Source organism: Drosophila novamexicana, unplaced genomic scaffold, assembly GCF_003285875.2.
Source record: "Drosophila novamexicana strain 15010-1031.04,08,12 unplaced genomic scaffold, DnovRS2.1 tig00000739-arrow-arrow-pilon, whole genome shotgun sequence".
NCBI classification, from domain to species: Eukaryota; Metazoa; Arthropoda; class Insecta; order Diptera; family Drosophilidae; genus Drosophila; species Drosophila novamexicana.
In genome coordinates this window covers 24,069-50,824 of record NW_020824819.1, presented here as the reverse complement: position 1 = coordinate 50,824, position 26,756 = coordinate 24,069, and the positions used below count along the sequence as shown (strand labels likewise).

At 38.6% G+C, this 26,756-nt stretch overlaps 4 protein-coding genes across 7 annotated transcripts; 1 reads left to right on the top strand and 3 right to left on the bottom strand.

Moving 5' to 3' along the window:
• Positions 1-22: 22 nt before the first annotated feature.
• LOC115763424 (pre-mRNA-splicing factor CWC25 homolog) lies at positions 23-2,063 on the bottom strand. The gene is made up of 3 exons (XM_030705983.1): positions 1,975-2,063; positions 1,693-1,909; positions 23-1,637 (listed from the first exon to the last, which is right to left on the bottom strand). Exons 1-3 carry the CDS (start codon positions 1,990-1,992, stop codon positions 307-309), a joined length of 1,566 nt encoding a protein of 521 aa, XP_030561843.1. The 5' UTR covers positions 1,993-2,063; the 3' UTR covers positions 23-306.
• Positions 2,064-2,769: 706 nt separating this feature from the next.
• Positions 2,770-4,280, top strand: LOC115763347 (phosphoglycerate kinase). Its single transcript, XM_030705862.1, has 2 exons — positions 2,770-3,111; positions 3,180-4,280. The coding sequence occupies exons 1-2, from the start codon at positions 2,806-2,808 to the stop codon at positions 4,257-4,259; spliced, it is 1,386 nt and encodes a 461-aa protein (XP_030561722.1). The 5' UTR covers positions 2,770-2,805; the 3' UTR covers positions 4,260-4,280.
• A 133-nt stretch (positions 4,281-4,413) lies between these two features.
• On the bottom strand, positions 4,414-8,135 carry LOC115763346 (hepatocyte growth factor-regulated tyrosine kinase substrate). 3 transcript variants are annotated; one of them, XM_030705859.1, is made up of 5 exons: positions 8,011-8,135; positions 7,753-7,837; positions 7,427-7,691; positions 6,409-6,771; positions 4,414-6,337 (listed from the first exon to the last, which is right to left on the bottom strand). In XM_030705859.1, the coding sequence occupies exons 1-5, from the start codon at positions 8,039-8,041 to the stop codon at positions 4,892-4,894; spliced, it is 2,190 nt and encodes a 729-aa protein (XP_030561719.1). In that variant the 5' UTR covers positions 8,042-8,135; the 3' UTR covers positions 4,414-4,891. The 3 variants fall into 3 exon arrangements, with proteins under 3 accessions (XP_030561719.1, XP_030561720.1, XP_030561721.1); XM_030705860.1 differs by having other exon boundaries at positions 6,415-6,771; XM_030705861.1 differs by lacking the exons at positions 7,427-7,691; positions 7,753-7,837; positions 8,011-8,135 and adding an exon at positions 6,855-6,904 and having other exon boundaries at positions 4,417-6,337.
• Positions 8,136-8,601: 466 nt separating this feature from the next.
• Positions 8,602-25,769, bottom strand: LOC115763404 (ATP-binding cassette sub-family G member 1). Of its 2 annotated transcripts, XM_030705955.1 has the most exons (11): positions 25,722-25,769; positions 24,344-24,458; positions 11,691-11,983; positions 11,073-11,218; positions 10,750-10,988; positions 10,405-10,679; positions 9,762-9,930; positions 9,603-9,703; positions 9,377-9,532; positions 9,103-9,311; positions 8,602-9,036 (listed from the first exon to the last, which is right to left on the bottom strand). In XM_030705955.1, exons 2-11 carry the CDS (start codon positions 24,423-24,425, stop codon positions 8,898-8,900), a joined length of 1,809 nt encoding a protein of 602 aa, XP_030561815.1. In that variant the 5' UTR covers positions 24,426-24,458; positions 25,722-25,769; the 3' UTR covers positions 8,602-8,897. The 2 variants fall into 2 exon arrangements, with proteins under 2 accessions (XP_030561815.1, XP_030561814.1); XM_030705954.1 differs by lacking the exons at positions 24,344-24,458; positions 25,722-25,769 and adding an exon at positions 12,090-12,212.
• Between the last annotated feature and the right edge of the window lie 987 nt (positions 25,770-26,756).

Below are 26,756 nucleotides of genomic sequence, written 5' to 3'. Positions count from 1 at the left end.
TTTACTATATATTCTTCATGAGTGCGAAGAACTGAGTCGATCTGGTCAGGTCTGTCGCGTCTCCATTCGCTTCTTAGGTTGAAACGGACCCATTCCCATCTCTAAATACTCCTAACTCTGCATTTGTTATTTCTGGGTATAGTGTATTTCATAGTCGGGTACACTCGTACCAAAATAAAATCGCCATTTAATATATCAATTAGCTAAACAAGCTTTATAGGAAGAATGCGTGGGCCATGGGTTTAATCCTTAATCTACTGCATAAGCCTAACAATACGGACTTACGGCCAAGTGTTTGTCCGGGAGCTACTTGCGGGCAAAGTTCGTATCCATGGCAGCCGAGGTGCGTTGTATGTTGTTTAGATTGGAACGTATGCGATTGCCAATGGAGGTCTGATTATCAATGGCCTTCTTCACCTGCTTGTTGATGAACTGTTGGTCGAAATCGCGGGCCTGGTTTTGCGCCTCCTCGCGAGCATATTCCTCTCGATGCTTGTGCACGGCCTTGGTACGATCCGCCTCCCGCCATGTGGCATTGTCCATCATCTCGCGCAGACGCGCCTCACGCTCACTTTCGCTCAGCTTGGGTTTGGATTTCGCTGCCTGACGTGCCGCCGGTGGCGACGCACGTCGAACAGCTGGACGTTTTTCCGGTGTGGCGCTGCGTCGCCGTCTCTCTCTGCTGGGTTCTCTGCGCTGCGGCCGCTGATCTCGATCTCTACGTGGACTGCGACTTCTGCTTCCCCAGCGTCTGCTATTGCTAGCGTCGCGATGCCTTTTGACGTCCTCCCGCACCCTGCGTTTTGTTCGTTCATTGTCGCTGCTGTTGCTTCTGCCACATCTTCCTCTAATTTCCCTGGACTGTTTGTTCTGCTCAGCTTCTTTGCTGTTGCTTCTGCCACGTCTTCCCCCTTTTTCCCTGGTCTGTTTGCTGGGCTCAGCTTCTTTGCTGTTGCTTCTGCCACGTCTTCCCCTTTTTTCCCTGGTCTGTTTGCTTGGCTCCTCCGCGCTGCTGTCGCTGTCATCGCTGCTGCTGCTGCTGCTACGGCTGCGACGCCGTGATTTTTTCTTGTGTTTTGTCTTTTTGTGCTTTGTAGCCATGTCCAGCTGTTTGGTCAACGTACGATACTTGGCATCCAGCAGTTTGTCGAGCTTGAATTCGTCATTTGTGCTTTCGCCCTTCAGTTTCTTCATCTGCTTTGCCAGCTTTCTGTCCAGGTCATCGTTGCTGTCGCTGTCATCATGGCTTCTGCCCTTCTTTTTCTTTGTCTTTTTGCTTTTCTTGGGCTTTTTATTGCGTTTCGTCGCTTGTTCCTGCTCTGTTTTGAGTATGCGGTGGATTTCCTTAAGTCGCACCGGATTCTCCAGCAGTTTCCGACGCGATTCCATTTCCCTCTGCTTGATGAGCATCAACGGATCTTCCATTGTCTTGCGTTGCATGTCCACCTGCTCGGTGGACTGCAGGTTACGGTATTCCCGTATTGAGAATGGCACACACTCGTGCTCAACATGGTTGATGGACTGCTTAACACCCAGTGTACTCTCCTGGCGTCGCTCCTCCGCCTGCAGCTGTTCAAACGATTTATCTATCTTGCGTCCCAGCAGATATTCCTCTCGGTTGATTAGCTCTGCGCTATCTGGAATACGTTGAATGATTAGTTATGAATTGGGTTTAAGAATGATTCCATATACTTTTATACATCCACTCCAGCTTCGCTTCGCCGCCGCCGCTGCTGGACAGAACGCCAGAATTCTCTCCTATGCGTCTGAGCTCCTCGCGGTCGCGCTCCTCGTTGATCTCCTTGCGCAAATCATCTAATTTGCGTTGTTCCTCCTGCTTCGCCTGCTCCGCTTTCCAAACGCGCTCTTGGTTCTTCATAGTGTGTGGATGCCATGATTTTTTCAGATTCTATCCCAGCAAGATTTAAGATTTCAAGATATATGAATTCCAAAAGTGGTTCAAATGGGTCTTACCAAATCACCGCCACCCATGTTGGGATCTGTTTAGGTTCCCCTTAGCAATATATTACACAAAAGTATGTACATATAAATAAGCGTCGTTGCGTTTCCCTCTTTTTTTCCGTATGCTGCAACATATGGTAAGCAGGGTATGCAGCTCAAATCCATATTTCAAAATAAGCACGGTATGCAACTCACAGAAGTTTTTGTAATTCTTTATTTTTTAATAAGTGTCGTGCAATGAAACGTACATTTATGTGTGAGTATATGTAGGAACAATACAGTACAAAACAGTCAAATAAAATTATCCACATCTAAGTGAAGACTGGCACAAGTGCGGGGGCATTTAAACAGCCGAATTTGTTTATACAATTTTAGAGTTTGAAGGCTGCTTAGCCTGAATTAATCACCAGAAAAGCGTCAAACCATACAAGAAAATAAATCTAACTTAAGGAAGAGCATACAATTTACATTATCTTGAACATATATCATATAGCTTGCGAGCTCAGCGTACTAGCCTTAATTATGTTTTTTTACGACAGCCTCAAATTTATCGACCTCCTCCACACTTGTCGCAATATTTATCGACGTAACGCACACTGATAAGGAAGCGCCGCCAATGCTTAAGCGAAAAGTGAAAATAAATGAAAGCATCTTAAAGCAATTATAGTAAAAGTATAACAACGATATTTATTAAGCATATACATGCTAGAGCTTTAAATATCTTGGTATGTATCTTAACTTGGCAGCAATCACATGCCTGTGATTAACGATTTGACATAACGGCTATTTCGTTAAGTTTTTCAAAATGTAATTCATTAGAAACGAACTAAAATTTATGTAAACATGTTACACTTAGAACACAAATATTTGATTTCAATAATCAGCCAATGGTGTTTGTCAAAAAAACTTGTCAGCCATGGCTGCAAATTCCACACTGTGCGAAATTATGGTGACAAAGGAGAATGCGAGGACGACGGCAAGCTGCCGAAAAAGCTAAGCCTAAAGGACGTGGATGTGGCTGACAAGCGGGTTTTTATGCGAGTGGACTTCAATGTGCCGATGAAGGATGGCAAAATAACCAACAATCAGCGCATTGTGGCGGCACTGCCGAGCATTAAACACGCGCTGGAGAAGAAAGCCAAATCTGTGGTAGGTGGCCAACAAGGCTATCAATATTGGTCACAAGCGTTCCTTTAACAGTTTCTTGTGGGTCACAGGTTTTGGCTTCGCACTTGGGCCGTCCAGATGGCAAGAAGAATATGAAATATTCGTTAAAGCCCGTAGCCCAGGAGCTGGAAAAGCTGCTGGAGAAGCCCATTTGCTTTATTGAAGACTCTGTGGGCGAAATAGCGTTGGATGCAACGAAAAATCCGCCAACGGGTGCCGTCATATTGCTAGAAAATCTGCGATTCTATGCCGAGGAGACGGGCAGCAGCAAAGACAAGGACAAGAAGGTGAAAGCCGATCCACAAAAGGTTAAAGAGTTCCGAGAGAAATTGGCCCAACAGGCAGACATCTATGTGAACGATGCTTTTGGCACGGCGCATCGTGCCCACAGCTCAATGATGGGCGAGGGCTACAAAGTGCGTGCGGCCGGATTTCTGCTAGACAAGGAGCTGGAGTATTTCTCCAAAGCGCTGGACAATCCAAAAAAACCGTTTCTGGCCATAATGGGCGGCGCCAAAATTGCTGACAAAATACCACTGATTAACAATCTGCTGAACAAGGTCGATCAAATGATTGTGGCCGGTGGCATGGCTTATACGTTTCTAAAGGTAATCAATAACATGGAGATAGGCAAGTCGCTCTTCGACGAGAAGGGCTCCAAAATGATCAACGACATTATGAAGACGGCAGCGGAGAAGAAAGTGGAAATACTTTTGCCAGTTGATTTCAAATGCGCCGCGAAGATGGACAAGGATCCCGGTGAAATTAAGATCACGGACATAAAGCAGGGCGTGCCCAAGGACCTTATGGGCCTAGATATAGGTGAAAAATCTATGGAAATGTTTGGCTCTGCCATTGTCCAGGCCAAGACCATCGTGTGGAATGGTCCGCCAGGTCTCTTTGAGAATGATAAGTTTGCCGAAGGCACCAAGGACATGTTGCAGGCGGTTGTGTGCGCCACTCAGGATGGCGCTACGACAATTGTTGGCGGCGGCGATACGGCGACCGCCTGCAAGAAATTCGGTGGCAGCGACAAGGTCTCGCATGTCTCCACTGGCGGCGGCGCTGCACTGGAGCTGCTCGAGGGCAAGAAACTGCCTGGTGTGGCGGCGCTTTCAAATGCCGAGTAATAAAATGAGGGCTCGAAATTTTAACTATAGTTTGCATTTTTCATTGTTTTGGTTCTCGGTTTTCCTTTTTCAAACTTCACAAAGTGAAGAACAGCTTTGGGGTCATTTAATTGTTGTTAGTTAAAAACGCAAGCCACTTTATTTTTATTAATACAAATTTATTTAGTTTAAAAATGATTTTTAGCTATTGGAGCTTTCTCAACTTTCAGACCGGTCCGCTATATAATATTTGGGAAAATGGATTTTTAATCCATTCTCGGTTATCCATAATTATTTTGGCTAATTTAATCAAGAAACTCCGGAATGAAACTTTCTCTAAATTAAGGCAAATTCAAATACAAAAAAACAATATAGAAACTAGTTTGGTTTAGGGGTTAATCAATAAAAACGCAGTTTCTAGTTATCCGACTGCGAATATCATAAAATTCTGTTCATTTTGGAATAACGTACGCATACTTTAGTCGATTACACTTGGTGAATACAATAAGTCTGTGTTGCAGCTCTTTTCTTTAAAATTCACACGAAATAACTATAATCTGAGCTGCATACGGCCATTAAAACTGCGCGTGCGAATCCGTTATAAATGTGAAGAGTCTGCTTAGTTTTTATAAAAGAGCGGTAACAATTCTGGTCTAATCGAAGCTAATCAGTTCCGCTGTGGCAGGCTCGGTAGCTTTGACAGGAGCAGCCGGTTCGGGATCGTTTTGGGGTGGTGCGGGTGCGGCAGCCACAGCCTGAACTTGTGAGCTGCTGATTTCCATTTGAGAAGCTTGTGGTGCTGCTGCTGCTTGCGCTGGTGGTGCCTGTTGTGGTGGCACTTGTGTGTTGGGTATCGGCGGATGCGACTGCACAATTTGCTGCTGCTGCAGCATAACATGAGCCAGATGTGGTTGTGGTTGGGCTTGGGTCTGGGGCTGAGGTGGGACCTGCTGTTGCTGTGGCGGCAGCTGCGACATCATGGCCTGAGCTGGATTCGGGTATGGATTGTCGGGAAGCGGTGGCTGCTGCTGTTGCAACATACTGCCCGGCGGTGGGGCCATCATCATGCCAGGAGCTGGCTGCGGCGGTGGCTGCGTTATGCCAGGATTGTACATGCCAGGCGGCGGTATGCCGCCTGCAAACTGACTAACGCCATGGCCATTGGGTGTTGGATAGCCAGCAGCCGCAGCGTATGGATTGTAAACGTTGTTCAACTGATGCGAGGGCGAACCGTGCGGCGGCACTGCCGAGGGCGGCAGATAGGGAAACGGTGTTGTTTGACCCATTAGATATTGGGCCTTCTGTTGCTCCTGGCGTAGCTGCATTTCACGCTCTTGTTCCTGAATGCGTTGCAGTGCGAGTTGGCGCTGATATTGCAAGTACTCCTGTTTCTTCTTGCGCATAATTTCCAGCTTTTGGGCCATTTGCAGCTGACGCTGACGCTCCTGTTCCTCGGCAATGCGACGCAGCTTTTCCACATGCTCCTGACGCAGCACATCTAGCGCGGCACGCGAGTCCTTAATCTGTGCCAGCTTGTCCTGCAGCTGCTCGTACCACATGCGCTTGTCGTCCATTTCCTTGATGTAGGTCAACTGCTGTGAGTGCAGCGAAGTGAGCGTCATGAAGAGAGTTTGCACCGAGGAATCATTGGAAATGCTGCGTCCGCGGCTCGAGTTGGACTTCATGCGATTGACAAATATCTCCACCTGGGTGCGCATATTGGCCGCGAATTCATCAATTTGCACCTCATCGGCGTTCTTTGGCATTGGCAGCGTTTGGAGCAGTTGCTGCTGTGGTTGCGGGGTTGGTGGCATGGGACTAGGCGCCGATGGGCTGGCCATGGAAGAGGATTCACTAATTTTTCGCTGCTCCCAGTAGCTGCGATTTAAATACTTGGCCAACTCTGGGTTGCTTTCCTCCTGCTGCTGCACGGCCACCTGTGGCTGTGCCGGCTCCGGGCTGGGCGAGCGCTGCTGCATGCGATAGGTAGCTACCGATTGCGGTTGCTTCTTACTCTCCGCCTCCGATTGGCTAAGCGCCAGGGCTAGCTGCAGTTCCTCCTCCTCCTTTAGCTCTTGCTCTGTCTTGCGCGCAGGCGTCTTTTCGAAGAGAAGAAAACAATTGAAAGATTTAGTTTATTTCGCTGTTAAGGCAACGCCAGAAAACCAACCTGCACCTGCTGTGATAAGGAGCTGTTCAGATATTCCGCTGGCAAGTCGCTGTCCGCCACGCGGGTGCTGCTCTTGGCACCTGCCGGACGCTGAAGCGCCATAAAGCAACCATCGCACACGCGCACGTCCTTCTCGATGCCGTACTTGGGCAGCGGGCACTGCTTGGCCGTGCACTGGCCACAAAACACCTGGCCGCAGTTGCGGCAATGATGCTTGCGATTGGTGAACGTAAACTCCACCCGGCAGCGATGGCAGACTCTACCATCCGCCCAGTTGGGCGCAGTGTCGGCGGTGAACATCGCATCCGCTTCCTTCAGCTCGGGAAATGTGTGCCCCTTGGCCTTCAGTATGGTCATAGTATCCTATAAAATAACACCAATTTGTTTTGTTTACTTATTTACATTTCAAAATAGTGATTTTTTTTTATTTTTTAAAGCTAACTTACTAATTTTTGTGTACAAACTTTGTGCTTTTGTGGCATTCAGTTCAAGCACAATAGAAAGTTGAATATGTATTGAACTAATTGAATCAAACACAAAGCTCAAATTCGTATAAACATTACTCAGATGATTTTAAAATTGCGCTTGTATAAGCTTAGAAACTGGACGAATCTTTTTCGTATATATTGAGAAGCTATAGCAGCTATTGCTAATCTAAATTCTTTTTTATGATATAGTTTATAAAACAAAGCGCTTCTCAATTAAGCCTGCGTAGTTCATTTAATCAGTTTATATCTAAAGGCGACCAAGGCTTCTATACTGTCAAAAGTTTTTATGGCAATGGGCAGACTTTGTCTACTGTCTGTAGAAGGCAAACGAACCTAAGCTAGGCTCAAGCCTTAAAGCTAGTTGGCACAATGATAACGTTCAAGAATATACACACCTAAGAAGTTGAAATATATGTACCCCGCCGTACACTCTTCAAAAGCGTATACGCACTGTTTACGTCTAATTCAATTAGTGTTTGTGCGAGACCGATAGATCGTAATATTTCCGGGTTTCTTGGGCCGTAACTCACCTTGATAGCCTGATACTTGTCCGATGAGCGAAATGCATAGGCCCAGGTCTGGACTAGCTCGAGCATTTTCTGGCGCACATTTTCGTGTGGCGTTTGCTCCAGGAAGCTGCTAAACATCTCGCAGTTTTCCTTGGTGAAGACCTCCTCGTGCACGGGTGCGCCGCAGTTCTTCACGATGCTCTCGAGCACCAGCAGGGAATAGCATGCTGAGTGTGGATTTGGCGAGTTCATTTTCTTTTTGATTGCGGCAAAGGCATTCTTTGGTCTGCAAAGCGAAATGTGAGTAATTAACAAAGAAAGACGTTTTTATTTTCTGTAGCACCTACGTGACATCTTTTTGATTGATTTCATCGCAAATTAACAGAATTGAGGGCCAATCTGGCTCCAAGCGCAAGTGGCTTGTGGCGTTCTCTGTGAAATGGCAAATAAAACTCAATCAGACACCAAGTTTAAAGCATATTAATTGCGTTTCAGGTTCATTCCCCCCTTTTGTTATACTTTTTTTTGCATCGCTTTGTCGATGAGTCACTTTTGTTGCATTATCTTTCAGCCTATTTTACTGCCATTTGTAATGCGTCACTTACCCAGATTTTTGTCAAAACTAGAGCGAAACATTTCGTATTTGATAAAATACTTTTACAAGCTTTATATTTGTAATTATTAAGCTTTAATAATGAGTTTTATTTATGTACTCCGTGCTTATTGCTGGCTGCTGTTTTCGTCTGTTAGTGATGAGAAATGTAAATGGTGTACCATCGTTTAACTATCGATATTCGATAAGTCAGCTGGTCAGGGCTGTGAAAAACCGTTGGCGATGCGCGCGATAATTGTAGTATTTAAATACTTAAAAACCCGAAAAATTTAATTTTATTGTTTAATTATTTGTAAATGTTAAAATTACGAGTTGCCATTGAAATTAAACAAAATTCAGTTACCAAATAGCTTACAAACATAATATTAATCTTGATATTATGCTTAATCCAATAAAATATGTTATACTGCAAGTAGATTATGGTTTTGCTCAACCTAAAAGAAGGTGAAATATCCGTTACATCAGGCTGAGTCCAAAAATATTCCTCATGATCATAGACATCTTTATTCAGTGAAGGAGCATATGGGAACCGAATTCAGAAGATTAAAAGTCTTGGATATAAAGTTTATTTTCTTTTAACTTGTCCATTTTATTCGTACATCAATTTTCTTACTCTGTCCTATTTTAACTGATAACTAATCGAATGACATATATACATATGTATAGTCCTTTATATGTATGTACATGCGTATGAAAAATTGTATAACCGTATAAAATCTATATTCGCTATGTTTACACGTAGTATGTAGTACAGCAACAGGTAGCATTAGTTAAAGTATCACACGCCGATGTAAAATATAGTTCACTTGAACTAAGCGATAAGTAACATAAAATCACATTTAATTTATATTAAGCTCAATACTAGGCAACTAAAGCGAATCAAATTGATTTGATTTTACGCTTGAGTGTAAAGTAGGCCATGATCTTGAATAGCAATATTTGGCCCAGAATCATCATGATGTTATAGCCAAAATCGCCATGTTCCATGCCAAATTGACGTAGCACCGTAATGGCATTTCTGTAAAACATAAATAAGTTAGTCAAACTCTTTTGAATTTTCATTTTTGAACACGTCGAAACCTACTTGAAGTGACAGTACAGTTCGTTCGAAGGACATTCTAACTTGTCGCGTTGGTTCCCATACAATGACATAACCATATTCTCCAGGGCATAACGCATCGGCGAAAGGGCGGCAATGAATCGCAATGCGGGGGGTATGTGCGTCAGCAGGATCAGGAAACCCGAAAACATAAGCATGAAACACGTGGATACGGCGCCCACAAAGGTACCATTCTGAGAAAACAAATAATAATACTTGTATCCTATCTTAAATATGTATGTGTCTCTTTTTGCCTTACCACCGGATTCAGTATTGTGCCTAGGAATACACCCAAGCCATCTGCACAGATAGTTACGACCACAGCCGTCAGCAGATATTTGACAAAACGATCCAGTTCAACCGGCTGATCGGTCATCATGTAGCCAATAGTTATATAAACTGTGGAGAAGATTATCTGCAAGGCAATGCGACGATTATTATTGTAGGTACGTATTGAAAATTTAGTTCATATAATATGTACTCACATGCACGGGTGTGGATGTTATCATGGTGGCCACGTAGTAGGTTTTCAGCTTGTACCAATTGTTAAAGGTTTCCTTCTTGATTATCTCAATCTCCAAAGGATCTACAAAGAATCGGACAGTTGTGTTTAATTGAAAGGATTTGTGTTTCGTATAGCTTACAGCGCAATATTCCAGGCATTATGGTCGTATACCAGAGGTATGTACAGTGTATCATAATCATGCCCACATTCGATATCTGCTTGGTGGCATTCATGCCGGAATCACCAAAGAACAGGCCAATCATGACAGCACTAAGTATATGCATGCCAAGCTTAAGATATGTTAAGGTCTGGAACAGAGACAGGATTTTGATCATTATTCAAATATATAGGGTATAAAGGTTTTTGTAAGGCAGGCCTATTCCACTCCATATATGCGTGCCTGATACCAATCACCGCAAATGTAAAATATATGTATTTGTGAATATTGCCCTACTATTCGATTCTCAGGAATTTAAATAATACAAAAAGGTTCTTGTGCTCTCATTCTAATTTAATCTCTTGCACTCTATCTCTACCCTCCTCTTTCTCTTTTTTATTCCCTTTTCTTTATACCATTCTCACTCTACCTGCAGTTCATTATTTTTTTTGCCCTTCAATGCGTATGTATAAAGGTCTGTAATACCCTTTTATAGAGAACATGTATATATTAACGTTTAATTTATGCAATTTAAATAAGAATATCAGACCTTGCCCCGGCTGATCTCTTGGTCTCTTCTAGACTTTCAACAATATTATTATAAGAAAAGATTTGTCTTACGCACCCAATCCCTGAAGAATTGCAAATGACAACGTCCAATTAACAGCCACAAACGCATCCATTCGGGCGGCGGATAGGTGTGTTTAACGAGTTCCTTTGTTGAGTCCACCTTTTGTATTTTGGGCTGGGCTGCTTGTCCTTGGCTATGCGATTCATTGAACTTGGCCACTTGTGTTTCGGATGGCGTTTCCGACACATCGTATCGCCAGCGCGTGTCCTTGGCGCACTCAGTTAAGGCCTCGGTGTGATCTTCAAAATCACCATTCACACATTCCAGCACTGTCACGTGGCGAATGATATACATATTTTTAATGATTGCCTGATAGGGCACAATTGGGTAGCTACTCACAGAAATCCGCTGGATTGTGGTAGGCGGGACATTCAAGTCCGATCGTTTTCAGAAACATCACCGTATTTTGGGGCGTGCCCTGGTAGGTGCATTGACCCGAACTGAGCACGTAGATCAAGTTGAACAGATTGTAAATGTTCGTCGATGGCTGATGGATTGTGCACACAATGGTGCGACCCTCGTTCGCCAGACTACGCAGCAGCTGTATGGTGTCAAATGAGGACGAACTATCCAGGCCCCTGCGAATGGTTACAATTTCAAGGTTAGCACATGTTAGTCAGCAACTGGTTTCCGCATTGATCGCATTCTCTATTCTTGCTTACGTTGTGGGTTCGTCTAAAAATAGCACCGCGGGATTGTCTACCAGCTCCAGGGCAATGGACAGGCGCTTCTTCTGGCCACCACTCAGCTTCGAGCATCTTGTTTGCTTCGCATTGGTTAGCTTCAATGTGTTCAACAAGTGGTCGATCTGAAAAGCACAAGCACAAAAGGTTAACAATTTGAGTCAGGGCGACAGGTCACGAAAATAAGTGAAACGAAGAACAACAGTTAAATTACGAGCAATCAATCATTTACAAGCTTTCAAGAGCTTTAAGAAGCTTTAATCAAGGCATGTCTGAAGCTTCGTTTAGTTTTAGTTTTCTTTCATTTGTATTCGGGTATTACAATCTACTGTTTTTCTAAAAACTTATTTAGCTTAAAGCTGATTAAAGCTTTTAAGCTACAGCTTTTGGTATTACACTGTACTAGATATCTTTAAGCTTTTTAGTGCAAACAGTTTTAAAGGATGTTCAATTGCCTGCCCTAATTGCATATCAGTTGGAGCTTTTAAAAGCGCGCTTATGCTGATTTAAGCTTGGCGCAGCTTTCAAGCTGATTAAAGCTTAGCAAAACTTTCCAATACCAAACTGTCATATTTGCTTCGAGGTTCGAATGCTTACCAAAATGCGCTTTTCCTTCATGCTAACACATTTGTTGGATATCTTGAGAGTTGCTGCCAGCAGCATCGTCTCCTCCACGGTGAAGAAGGGATAGAAATGATCATCCTGCATAATGTAGCCGCACAGCTTGCGTGCCTTGTGGCCGATTTCAATGGTGCCCGTTACGCCGGTTTTGGTAAGGCCAGTCAGAATGTTCATAAGACTAGATTTGCCGGCCCCCGAAGGGCCCATAATGGCAGTCAATTCGCCCGATTTAAATGTGCCCGTAATGCCCTTGAGCACCTTCTTTTTTTCTGCAAGAAATCAAGAACGTTTTGTGTTAGGAATGTCTTGAAAAAGGGTATCAAATGTCGAGTAATTTAATTTTGATTTGAGCAGAATCGAGAATGTGTTACGCACCTTTTCGCTTTGACTCATTAACCTGATAGACGAGATCTTCAAAGTGTATATCGATGCCATAAACATTTTTTAACAATTTGCTACTATCCATGTTTGTATATATATATATTTAATTCTTGTTTACTATTGCTTAATCAAATTATTTGTTTACGCTGCTTGCGTGCATCTGTTTTGTTTTTTTTTTTTTTTTTTTTAATTATATATATATATATTTTTTTTTTTGGTTGTACAATTTTTTTTAATGTTTCGTTGTGTTTCGGAATTCACTTAAATTTCGCTTAGCAAGTGCTATTGTTAAATACTTTTTAATGCATAATCATGGTTGCATTGCAATTTGTAATTGTTACACTATTATAATGCAAGAGACCTCTCTTTCAAGGCGAACTTTACGTAAATGTTTAATTACAAGCTCTAAAAAAAATTTAAATAAAAAGCAAATCAAAATTATGACAAAACACTTTTTGCTACATGCCTGCAGCTTGTTTCTTTATAATTGGAGCGCGCAACTGTACTTCTGGGTCAAGCTCTTGAACCGCTGAACCATTGCATAAACCACTAAAAAGAAAAAAAAAAAACCACTGAACCAATCACGAAAAGCCGCTGCTCACTTACGCATGCGCGCAATCGGCCAGAAAGACGAACAGCTGATAACTGCGGAAGAAGCAACTGGCAACAACTGAGCAGACGTCGCGACGTCGACTGGCGCAGCGACTGCGACGCCGACGGCGACTGCGACTGAAAACAAAGCAGAATCCAATAAATGGAATAATACAATAACAAAGAAGAGCCTACAACAACAGTAATAATACGCATATCGAATTGAATTTGATAATGCAAAACGCGTCGACAGCTAAGTAAAAATAACAAAAATAAAATAAAAAAAAGAGTCAACAATCGAGCGACGTTTAATATAAAATTTTCAAGTTTAAGTTACGGTCGTAGACATTTTTTCGGCGATAAGAACCAACACTAACAAAAATTCCTATATAGCTTGTGAGTCAACAACAACAAACACAATATGCATACATCAAAAAGAGATATAATAAATTAAAATTTAACAAAAAACCAAAACAATAAAAATTATAAAAACATTAACAAGTGGCCCATAGAATGAAATAAATTGCAAACGACCTTCCCGTCACAGCACAGCTTTGCCCAGAGAAGATATGCGTACTCTCTTATGGCATTTTGTGAATTTTGTAAATGAATATGCAAACATAAAGTGCCAACAACTGATAGGTATTATTTGGGCGATAGAACAACACCGACGCTCGAATACTTGTTATGGGCAAGAGTGATGTACAGACTGATCGCATTTATATGTTAGGCTTGTTTAACTTCATTTGTTAGACAATACAAAATTTATTTATGTTTTGAGCTCAGAGAACCAGTTCATAAGCAAGTTTTTTGTGAACCGAACCGAAAGCTTGAAAATACATATCTCTTAAATTATATGCCAAAAAGCAACAATATAACTAAATACAAACAAAAACATTTTAATTTATGCTAAAAATATTTATATATATAAACAGCAGCAGTGAACATTTTATAAAGTGACAAATTAGTCGAACAGGATTCAACAAAATATTGTAGAAATTGAAATAGTTAGTAACAAGCTGAGGTAACAAACAGCCTCACGAAAACAACTATGCTCAGCTTTTGTGAAATCTCTATTGCGGTAATAAAAAAATTTGCCGCAATGCGCGCATGAGCTGAAGCTGAAGCTGATGAAGACGACGACGACGACGACGAAGACAGTAAAAGGCGTAGAACAGACAAAGACTGGGTAAATAACAACAACAACAACAAGCACAGTAGCAAAACCAACAAGCACTTGAGATGAACAACTTTGAAAAAAATATGGCATTTGTTAATGGCATTTGTGGACATCAAGTCGTCGTCAAACAGAAATAAAACATCAAAAAATGGCACAAATTGCAAAATTCGAATTACAAAAACTTGAAAAAAAAAAAAACACTAGCCGAAAATGGTGGAAAAAAAAGAACTGTCAAGATCTTCGCGGTCGCTGCACAGCAGCAACAACAACTACAATAACAGCAGTAGCAGCAGCAGCAGTAACAACAACAACAGCTATAACAGCAGCAGCAGCAACAAAAACAACAGCAATAACAGCAGCAGCAACAACAACAACAACAACATTAACAGCAGCAGCAGCTCAACTAACAGTTGATTGTCAGAGGTTCGGCGACCGTCGCAGTTGAAACCGCGAAAAGTGAATATGAAGTAGCCTTTTGCGGGGGTACCGCGGGGTACTGCGGCGTGCAGCGGGTGGTGTGTTTAGCATTTTCTTGCTTTGGCCTATGTGTTTGTTTGTTAATTTCTTAAGGCATTTGTCTCAGCTTGCGCAATGAAATTCCTGCGTTTTGAATGGCCTGCAGCTTCAGACTGGCTTTAGAATTTTTTTTTATTACTACGTGACCATTGAATTAATGACTCAAGCAAGTCTTACAGAGAAAGCCTTTGAAAAATGTCAATAGCATTAATGGAAACAATACGCGCGCAAGTGTACGGCTCTTTTTTTTTTCTACCAAATAAGGCCAGCAGGCCAGGCGCTCAGGTTCTCATGGCTTCTCCAAAAGACCATCATTAAGAGCCCAGCCAAGTGTATGAACTATATAAATATGTCAATGTGAAAGGGCGCTGTCCTTCGCCCACGACGCTGAACTGCAGGTCAGTAAGTGAATGAATGCAATACATATATTATGTGCTAGATATTGTGGCTTGGGAACGCAAACACTTGACCAGAAGTCGGGTATGCCACTTGCTATCAATTAAAGTAAATTGTATTAACATTGTCGTTGGCTTTTTCACAATTTCTTGAATATCTAATGAATATAATTATATGCAAACTGTGCGGCTACCAAGATATCTATTTAAGAATAGTCATAAAAATGAAACTTGCGATTATCTAAAGACTTTAGAACAGTTTGTTGTCCTAGTCAGCAGTCGTTTGATTAAGAGGAGTCGTTCTCAGAGATTAAAGCTAAGAACTGTAGTGAACTTTTTGTAATTTGATAATACCCTTCTGCAAATTTATGATAACCCTTTTGACATGAAATCTTTAAGTTTTCCAAGCCATATTTCTACAAGAGTATTTAAGCTTTGGTGTGCCTAAGCTTGGCATTCTTTCTTGTTTCATTAAGACTACAAAATAGTCTGCTGTTAGATGAAGTTGAAGGAAACTTTTGAAAATCTCTTCTAAACAGAGCAATAAAAACAAATTATATTGAAACCTATAGCAAATCGGTTTAAACTATATATAGAAGCTCTTGTATGCTTAGGGCAAATTTTGGCTATATCAATCAATTCGCATCTGATCAAAATGAATTACGCAAATGCTATGATAAATTCGAATACTGTTCGTAAATTTCCATTTGAAGAAAAGTAAACATAACATTTTTGATCATTTCGAATTTTTGCTTTCATAAACAAAATATTTATAGTATGTTAGCAGGTATTTGCATAAACAAATGAACTGCAAAGAAATGTGTTTAATATCAAACAAGCTTCAAGGAACGGTACTTATAAGGAATTATAAATATCCCTCGTCTGGTCAGAGTTGATCCCCCATGCGTCAAGGTTATCGGAACTTATAATCAGCTAAATAAATAAAACAGACCTAAGAGATTGGGACCCAAGCACGTGCAAAGATTAGCGTAATCTTTGGCAATAGGCGAATTGCAACGCGTCATAAAATAATAAATCTATCAATGTTGATCAAGTTATTAGTTTAATTAGATGAAACTGATAAGCCCACCAAATATCGCATTGCCCGGGCCGGCAAAGGGGCTTCTAATTAAACTCCAGAATATTCAATCAGCTATAAAGCTAAGTGCAATCGTCACTCGACCGATTGACTAGCACTAGGTTGTTAATTTCAAGTGTCATCAGAAGCTTACATAAACAAATATGACAAACTGCTTGGCAAGCCCTTACAGAAATCTATATATTCAGCGTGATTCGGTTTTTTATTTTATTGTTTTTTTTTTTTTGTCTGCGCTGTTTTTTTTTTGAAAGCATTGCAAATCTTGACAGCCGTGCAGTGAACCTTAACTAGAAGTTGATCCACAATTTCTTGGCAAGTCATTTTTAATAAGCATTTCGGTTTTATCTTATATGGGCAATCACCTCAAGCGTGCCGCATGAAGGCAACTGACATATTAATTATTAACATAAATTACCAAGAGAATTCAAATTGTGACTCGTTTTAACCTCAATGCAAACCGAGTATTAACAAAACATTTTTTGAGCAGAACAGAATTGAACTGCAGAAAACAATTATCTTTACAGCTGTGACTGCATATTTAGAGGACATTTGTAGCTCAGAATTGAATTTCAGAAAACAATTAAATAAATCTGTTTCGGATTTTAGCAATATATCTTTAAGCTGTAATCATTTGTAGAACAGAATCGATCTGAAGTAAACAATTATATAAATCTGTTTCGGCTTTTGGCAATATATCTTTATAGCTGTGGGCATGCTTAGAGGACTTTTGTAGATCAGAATACAATTTTATAAATCAATTATATAAAGCTGTTTCAGATAGATCTGTATAGTAATTGGATTGTTTTTCTGCTAATTAAAATTTGTTTACGACTCTATCTCCGACAATATCTCCGGATCCTATAAATCAGCAACTAGTCAAACAAAGTTCAACAATAATAATGCAATTAAATATCAGCAATAAGTAGGTTCGATCATAAATTAAGAAAATATATATAACTTTTTGTACGATAAAGTAATTATCAAATTTCAGCATATTCGAAAACTGGCAAAGAACGCATTTGAATTCCAAATAGTCGATCAGCCTAATAGATCCACAAAGTTGATAGATCTATTGAAATTTTAAATTTATATATTTTTATACTTTTATAAAATTATGCCGACTCGAGTAGTATAATCACTTTCAGTCTACATATAAAGCAAAGCACAATTCATAAATATAATTTTTCAAGTTGAAATTATGTGTCATAGACACGAACTGGTGTGTCAGTCCGGGCTCAGCTTTTCAGACTGATTAAGAACAGGTTAGTTGCACTCAATCCCAAGGGCATAATAATACAATATGAGGGCAGACCGTATTCTAGTTACCAACCCCGAGAACAGCTATATGTGCTATATATAAGTATATAGCTACAGGTGGTAGGGCATAATGTATATAAGAGCTGGCAGGAACCCATTACTCTAGTTACCTGTTACCAGGTACAATAGAACTTCCAAAGACGAGCATGTATTTGAGTGTCTGGCTACAGGTGGTTGGGCCCAACCCATAAATAGAAAACACCTTTAGCTCATTTGGGATAGTATTTCTCATGTTGGCGGTTATTATATATAGTTTGCCATGATGTTTGGCAATGTCCGATAAGTAATTTGTATACTCTGAAAGATAAGCGCTAGAGATGGGGTTGGGCACACACACACACACAAACACACAGGGAGACATTTCGTTGCTTCTGTTTCTATTTTCTGTTTATATATGCATATATATGTTGGTATATGTATCTATCATATGTACATATATATTGGGTTGGAAGCTTTGTCGGACTCTATGCAAACCGGAGCGTATTGCATTACAAATTGTAGTTTTTCACGCCCTCGAGTCTGAGTATGTTGACACTGTCCCAACGCCCCTCGCCATGTTGCCAGTGACAATGATGATGGTTCTGGCGGGACGGGTACGGCAACGGCAACGGCAACGGGAAAGGGAAAGGGAATGGGGTATCTGTGGGCGCTATGGGTGATATCATCGCAATTTGGCAACAATAATTGCCTGGACTAATAAAATGTAAATAAATATATAATTTCTTTGCACACAGGAAAGTCGTTAAAATGTTCTACAGCACGGATAATTAATTGCGGTTGATAAAACAAAGACCTAATCCGGGATATAGGAGTGCCGTATGCGGCGTATGCGGCGTATGCGGCGTATGTGGCGTATGCGTAATATCCGCAAATATATGATATTTACCATATTGCGGGCCAAAAATAAGAAAAAACATATATTGAACTTTGATCTAGAAAGAATAATAGATTCGTATTTTTCTTTCGTTTTCTACTGCTGCTGCGTTGCCTGTTGCTTTCACACATACATTTGCACACAATATATATAAATGTGTGTGTGTTTGTGTTTGTGTGTTCCATTTTCGACATGATTTCATTACAAATACGAGCGAATGAAAATTGCGAATGAAGAATAGGAAAAAGGCAGCGAAGAATTGAAATCGAAATTGAAATCGAAACCAAAGCTACAAATAGTTCAATTAGGTTTTATATATTTAGTTTTGTAATTGTGTCAAATTCGTTGAGCGACTCACGAGTTGATTCACGAGTTGCACTTGGTATTCAATTCAATGAAAATGAATGCAAAACAAATACACTTGAATTCTTCGAATACACTTCCTATACTTTTAATATGCTTGGCTCGTTAAAGAACACGAACCGTTGCAGAGTTTTGCATACAATTTTGAATATTTCTCTACTTATTTATAAAATTCGAAAAAAAAACATATATGAAATGCTATTTTGCTTTTGGATTTGTAACACGCGCGGCGGTACCACTCTTTTTTTTTGTTTTTTAAACGTCTGAGTATATATTGATATACGTATATATATATGTATATATATATTTATGCTAGCGTATTTGTGCACTTGAGTATCTCTCGAAAAACACTTCCGAATCGCTTGAAATGCGGCACGAGACTGAGACTGGGTCGACTTTCAGGCAGCCGTTGACGACGTTGTCGGAACGGAACGGAACTCGCGCAAATAGTTTCTGTAGCGTTGCGGGGTCTCTGATATCGTATGTAGATATCTTTTGGAGAGCGACAGAATCGCTCGCTGGGGTCTTTCATTGTTTTCTAATGTTTATTAATAAAATGACCACCAAGCCAGCCACAACAAATGAGCGCACAATAAGTTCAGCATTTCGAGAGAATTGTTTCATTCTCTGTTTTTGTTTGGGTCTCGTTTCATATCTCCTATTTTGTTTAGACTGCTCACTTTGACGCAGCTCTCAAGTGATTTGTGTTCGAATTCTCCGCGCCTGGGTGTTCAGTTTTCCCATAGTATTGCACAAGCGTGCCTGTCGATGCACAAAGCACAGTTTAACTGGTCAGCTCGATAGCTAGAAACCAGAAAATGCTCACCCGTCAGACAATTAATGCCATTTATAAATACGTTTCTACGTTTCTTCAGTGACTCACTAATTATGTATAGCATTTCCCTTTTAGTTGGTAAGGAAGTCTTGATTGTATTTCCCAGACATGCTTGAACTGATTTCGACTTAAAGCACATCTATTTTTGGCCGGATGGATATAGTCAGGTTCTTCTATCTGAACAACATACGTTGTTGACTTTTCCCTAGATAATTCATGTGACAAAAGCTTTTACTGGAGAGTCTAATCAAATAGTTCCCACGAGAACAATAGTTATCTTAATCGAAAACTGAAATGAAAAGTTTCATGTTGTTTTTGTAGCACAACAAATGGTTATCAAACTCGAACTTTGATATCTTACAGCTACAATGGGAATAATGGGACAACTTGCTTGAAAAAAAGACAATTTATTGCCCTCAGTATGAGAAGATTTTGAGTTATCTTGCTATTTATAAATTAAGTACAATCTTATCTTTTTTTTTTAGCTCAGCTTGAAGCTTGGTAAATATCCTGACTAAATCTTTTCGCCCGTCAAAATGATTATAATTTTGCAAGATAAAAATCCTATTAATGTAAACATATTGCATTTGCACAGACTTTGTTATATCTAAATCCTCTTTGGAGAGAAATTCAAATTTTAAATATTTATAATTGCTTGTTTTTGTAGGAATGGGAATTAATTTGTTTATATTCACATATAATTGTTGTTTAAATCTTGCTAAAGTGCAGGTCTAATCCTCCGTTCCGCCGATAAGTGGCCTTTCATTCAGCTGTTTAAATGCGGCACATAAATGAAAGGCAATTTGCCATTTGCAGTAAGATGCTTACAAGTTCTCCCATAAGTGTACAATATAATGAATTCTTGATAAAGCGTAATACGCTGTGGAATATTTAATTAATTGCCACTTTGATAGCGAGATTCCAGTTAACTAGTTATTCTAACCTTTGCATCCACACGACTTCGCCTCTGAATTAGCAGATAATTATTGCACAACTTTGCAGAAGCGCAAAAGAAGCTACTGATGAGTAATAATTGTGATTATATAACGAATGATTAGGAAACACTCCAGCTAGATTTAAAGCCAATATTTTGATCACTTCATATACCACACATCAAGAATCCAAATAATGCAGCTAATGGTGGGCAGATGACGCTCAAATATCGCAAACTAATTTATGGCTATATTTTATTAGCTTGTTTTATTTATATTAATTACGTCATTTATATCAACGGCTTTGTGACTAATTGCTAAACTTCATATTGTTACTGATAGCCTTATCAGAATTGAGCTCGAACACAATAACATAATAGAATATTTAATATGTATGTCGTACCCCATCGCAGATAAAAATGCAATTTAATAAACAAAGCCATTTAAAGGGTGGGCTTGGGCTTTGTTTAATATAGATATTGAAATTATCTCAAACGTACTTCATTAATCTAGTTTATTAAGGGTGCGTATTAGATTGGCCATCTCATATAGTTTTTCCAAATATTTAACAGAACTTCATTATTATTATCATTACTATTTCGATAACTATTTCCTTAAGTATTAGAAATTAAATATCATCAATACCGTTATCAGGTTATATGCCTTTGGCATGAAATATGTAAAGTATTTAACAAATACTTAAATATCAATATTGCATATCGTCCGTTTGTCTATCTTAGCTGTTTTTATGCTAACTAAAAATGAATTAACCATAAATAACAGAAATGTTTAACTGATTTTCATTATGTGTTAATATTTTATAAAGATTTGTGTTTTGTTTGATTTCTGTGTCGAGAAAAGTACGATATATACGCGATCCTATCAAGGGCACATATTAGTTATAAGAACGACAACCTAGTCACGTCTGTGTGTACGTTTAAATCGATCTGAGATACTACGTGAGCTAGACTCTAAATATTTGAAATGTAGATTCTTTCTTATCAGACGCAAGACAGCTTTATTTGTTTATGATGTGTGTGTGAACAAGTATATTTATTTAAACTGAAATATTTTGCTGCTTTCAGAGCTGGTTACTGGGTTTCTCCGCGTATTTATTCTGGTTATGCGCTGTGTGGTCAGATTATTAATATAGCACAATTCAGTTAGTCATATTTAAAAAATATTGAATATATTATTATTATTTAGCATTTCAATAAAACGGGGGTATTCGAAGTGTTAAACAATAAGCAGAAAAAAACAAAATTATCAGAAGAAATATTTCTTAATATACATTTTTATTTCGCTTATTTAATTTTAATTGGGGCTAAAGGTTATTTGAATGATCAACCGCCTCAGCTGCGGAAAAAATTGCCAAAACGAATGCTATCTCTGAATAGCTTTGATTATTATAACGAACCTACGACACTTTGGATGGAACCTTTTTGGTTTTGTTGTACAAATATTTGCTTTGAGAACTGATCTGTCTGTCAAACCACAACGAAATTCAAAATCTGTGGAATTCAGCATTATCAATCCTTGGTTGGCTACAGCTACTGCTAGCCTATGCTGGGAAACTAGATAGAGTTATAAATTCATGTTGCTGGCAAATTGTACTTGGATGGATTCGATTTGTCTGTCCGTGAACCTAGGCACCTTGCTTTTAAATATATATCTTATTCAATTGTGCAGCACCCCTTTCGATTCTATCAAATATATTTAATTATAATATTGAGCGCCTCCGAATGTGAGGAAAGCCCATGTCCAAGCCAACGACATTTGTCTAGCACAGTCTATTGCATGCGGAACTTCAGTACGAAACCTGTTGCTATGTCAAGACAGCAATTGTTTAAAAAATATATGGTAGCTAGTCATGGTGCTCAATGTTTGTTGGTTTCGTGTAATTTACTAAAATGCAATACATGCCCACAATTGTCGTTTGTGTGTGTGTGTGTGTGTGTGTCTGTCTGTAATTCAATAGAAACAACAAAAACAATCACATAATTCGAACTGAGGCGGCGAATTTCACTGCGTGCTTGATTCGACATGCGATCGCAAACGCTTTTGACATTGACATTGAAAACGAACACCGAACACCGAACAGTGAGAAGCTACATACATAAGCCCGACTTCCCAGCAACGCCAACAACCGGCTGGCCTTCTCTGCATAGTAATCAAACAACAACAATAACAACAACAAGAGAGAATGCTGCCGTCGGGTGTAAGTGATCGCTGAATACTCGTTCACAGTCCAATCAGAGCTTCAAACAGGTTAGTTGCCCAAATGAACCATGCCCCCATTAGGTGTACGTAAAATATTTTTAGATCAATATTTAGAGGAGCTCATCAGTTGTCTGCATAACAAATTCGGTTAATCTAGCTCGAAAACTATACTTTACCACGCCTTCAGAGTGTGTAGGAAGCAAAATGCCGAATTATTCTTTAGAAGAGCTCAACAAATGGTTTTCATACTGAATTTACTCACTCTAGCTATAATTTTTCCCCTAACAGTTTATTTGGTTATACGTGAGTATATATTCCAGGTTTCAAGTCGCGGAATGCAGGAAGTAGATTGCACAAAAACCTATATACTCTTTTCGCATTGTGAGCGAGTATATCAAATATCTAACAGGCTTAAACTCTTTGGTAGCGCGACGGCTAGCCAAAATATAATATTAAAAAAAAAAAAAAGTAAGCTCCCGCTGCCGCTGGCGCTCCCAGACACCCGGCTAGAGCCGGCTTTGTAGGGGGGAACTGGAAAGCGAAATGTCGTCACGACTCTCAGTTACGGTTGAGTGAACTCGCAATAGATTTTGTTGTTGTAGCTGTTAAATTGTGATCATTTCAATGAACTGCAGCTTCGAATCTATTAATCAACAGATCTCATTTCAAGTTTGAAATATTTTTTCTTCGGCCATAAAGTCATTTTAATTATATCCATGAGATTGTTAAGACGAACTTTTTTGTGTGCATCTTTTCTTTAAACACTTTGGAATTTATGATAATGGTTAATAATACTATAATTTAGATTTGCATCTGTTGGAGTTAATAGGTTTTATGGGCCTTAGAGCATTTAGCTGAATAAATAAATATGGAGGACGGTAGGTGGAGACGCGATTGGAATGTTATTTAATAAGTCTTTTAAAATTCAAGGATGTTTTAATTCAGTTTATTAAACAAATATTTGGGGGAGTTGAGCAGCCAGAAGTCTTTTAACCCTCTTACTGTTGCTTTAATTGTTGTTCTTTTCATAACTTCACGCTTGAAATTCTCAACAAGTTAAAGACTCAATATGAAGACCAGGTGTATGCAATCCCAGAGTTGGCTGCTGGTAAAGTCCGGAGGCTCTTGAAATAGCGTTACTCTAATCACTTATCCCAATACTTGACAATAGTTAAGAGTGTTATATTTGGGATTAAAGTAATTATATATCATATATTACTTTGTAAAGGGAATTAGGCAATGCAGGGATATCTGTTAAGAAATCATCATATTATTTATTATTAATATTTATTATCATATTATTATGAGCATGCTGGACAGATTAGTTTAGCAATTGTTATATCCAAATAAAGAGTAAAGAGTGCTCTTAACACTCTTGCTTTAAAGGCAAATACAACGTTAGTAATTGTGTCAATAGAATTTCATAAAAGAGTATTGAATTTTAAATACACACGTCTCTAGCTGTATGCATAAACACCTTTGAGCTCGTTTACCCGGTAAATTAGACTATTTACGTCAAACAGATATATAATTAATTGTTGACACACACAGCTCACACACAAATCTATATATATTTATATATATCTATATACATTTCCCGTTTCTCGATTGCATATTTATATTGGAAAATCATGTCAGCTAAATGTAATTTTTCCCGCATCACTTTTACTTTTAAGTAAAATGCAAAGCAGTCCGATGTGACATGATTTGTGTGAACAACACCTCAATTACTAATACGTGCGGATAATTCCAATGTAGGCCAAAGAACTTCAACCGAACTGTTGACAGAATAATCGTTTAGCTGCGAATTATTTATTGAATTATCTCATATTACATTCCAATCACGTGTGTAAAAATGTAACTAATAGAAACGCTCTTAAACGCATTTGGGATTAACGGGCTTTTAATTGTTTTCAGTTCGATTACCTTTCGATTTGATGTCTTCCACTTGATAGATGATATCCTTGAAGTTGATGTGGGGCGCATATGGCTCGACTGACCTTATCATCTTGATCCTTGGGTTTTTAGATCTCCAAAATGCCTATAAAATATGTGTACCAAGGTGTTTTATTACCAACATAATTCCAACTAGCTTTATGCACAATAACCTTTCGCTTTAAGTGGCAGTTAAAAATCCCTCTACAAGTTACTTTAATTAAAAATTAATTAGTAATTGCATAAGTAAGAATTTAATTTGTTGTTTTTTATTGTGCGTTGTCAGCTGGCTCGTTAGGTTTAAATGCTCAGAAGGGCTTTTGTGCCACTGAAAAAGTCATCTTGAGAACTCACTAAAAATATTTAAGTACGGGTACAGTGACTTAATGAAAATTACAGCCTAATGATGATTCGAGCTTTGATGGAAGGAATAATATATGCTTTTACTATGACTATTAGTCACGAATATGTCTATTATATTATCCCCATATCATATCAATAAAATGCATCGTGCAAGAAATGAAAAAGGTAAAAAATCGGAGTTATGCAAAATGTTTATGCTTATTAAAGTTATATACAAAAAATAAATTGTTTTCTCTTTTATGGCTTTAACAAAGAAAAAAATATTGTGGACTAGTTTACAAATACGTAGTTAACGTACTACTAAATAGTTAAAAAGTTCTTAAAAATATTAACATGAAAAATAAAAAAAGGTACAGAAAATAAAATACACTAATTCAGTCTTTCAGTCTTGCAATTCCATATGTCATTCTTTATTTAAAGAAGAAAATATAAACTATTAATATTAATAATTTTTTTTAAAATTAATTTAAATTGGTGTCTTCCAAAAATTATATTTTTATATAGGAGTTCATTATTTGAAATTGCTTTCTTGATTAAAAGTTAAGCTTCTGTCTCGTTAACTGATATTTAGACAAAAGAATTGTTTTATTCCCCGATTTAAGGTTAAATAATTAAATTTATGCCAATAAAAATTCATTTAAGTTTTTTTTTTCATATACATACATTTAAAAAATATACATAATATAATATTTAAATAATTATTACTTAGTAAATAATATATATTTAAAATACACTTCAAAGTGCTTTGAAATTTATTTTCTGTGCACTCGAAAATTTGAAAAATTGTAGAAAGACCAGAAAATGACAAAAATTAAAGAAATTTAAGAGAGCTCGCCTAAGTTTAAAGATACGAAACAGCTTATCACTTTCTTTGCTGATAGAAAATTTATATGGATTTTTGAAAATACACCAGAAAATTCTAAGATTCGACGGAAAGTTTTGCTGTGATAAAGGATCGCTAGGCTTTCGAATTCCGAATTTTACAAGCGAATCATTTGAAGTATACCACGAGACTGATGTGATGCAAAACGATATCCACGATAAAGCTGCGCCGCGATTTTAGTATCACCGACAACCTATGTTTAAGTAGTGATTTTAATTACTAGTTGCAATTTAATTTACAGTGGGTGATTAAATACAACCTAGCTGTACCGCAAAACCAGACAGCTTACGGGCGGCTGGAAGGCTCGGCAAGTTCAACAACGATACAAAAATAGCTGATGCTGAAGAAACAACTACAACTATTATTCAATCTAATGTTGCCGGCAGAAATACGATCTTATGTACTATGTGGCTATAAGAAGCAAACGGGAACTTGCACGAGCCAAAACAGTTTTGAGTTGTCGCTAAAATGAAACGTTGTGATTGAATATCGGACACTTGAAAAAAATTGCTAATTCATTAATAAATTGATACTTTGAACTGTCACATGGCAAATAAGCCGCAAAGCGCATTTATTTTACAATGACGATTAATTTATTTTTACAGCAGCGAGGTTAAGCGTCTTCATAAGTTTAATAAGTAATTTCTAGTTTTATATGAATATATTCCACACGTGTTAAGGTAAAAATCGATTTAGTACAAACCTGCTACTCGTTAAACCCTTCAGGTCTAGATAAATTTAGGGCTTTTCGATCCAATTGCTTTCATGTGGAAATAATCATATAGTCAATCAGCGAGTAAAAGGCATGCAAATTCATTTAAAAGGCATTACAACTTCAAATTTATTGAGCGATAAATAGGTAATTACCCCATAACAGGTATTCTAATTTTGCTACAATAAATCTACCCACGATCAATTAGAATTATAAACGTTATTTTTATCGGTGAATTTCCGGAATAACATTGATTAGATACATATATATCTCTAATTGCTTTAAATAATTAAGTCGCAAACAACCAATTTAACTGATATAAAACATATTTTTGAATCTATTTTGAATGCTTGGTTCGTAACCCTGCTTGACAGAAAGCTCGTCTGAAACTTTGAGTTTTATGTATGTCAGTCAGAGCTTTCAGCTGTAACTCTGTTTTGTATTCG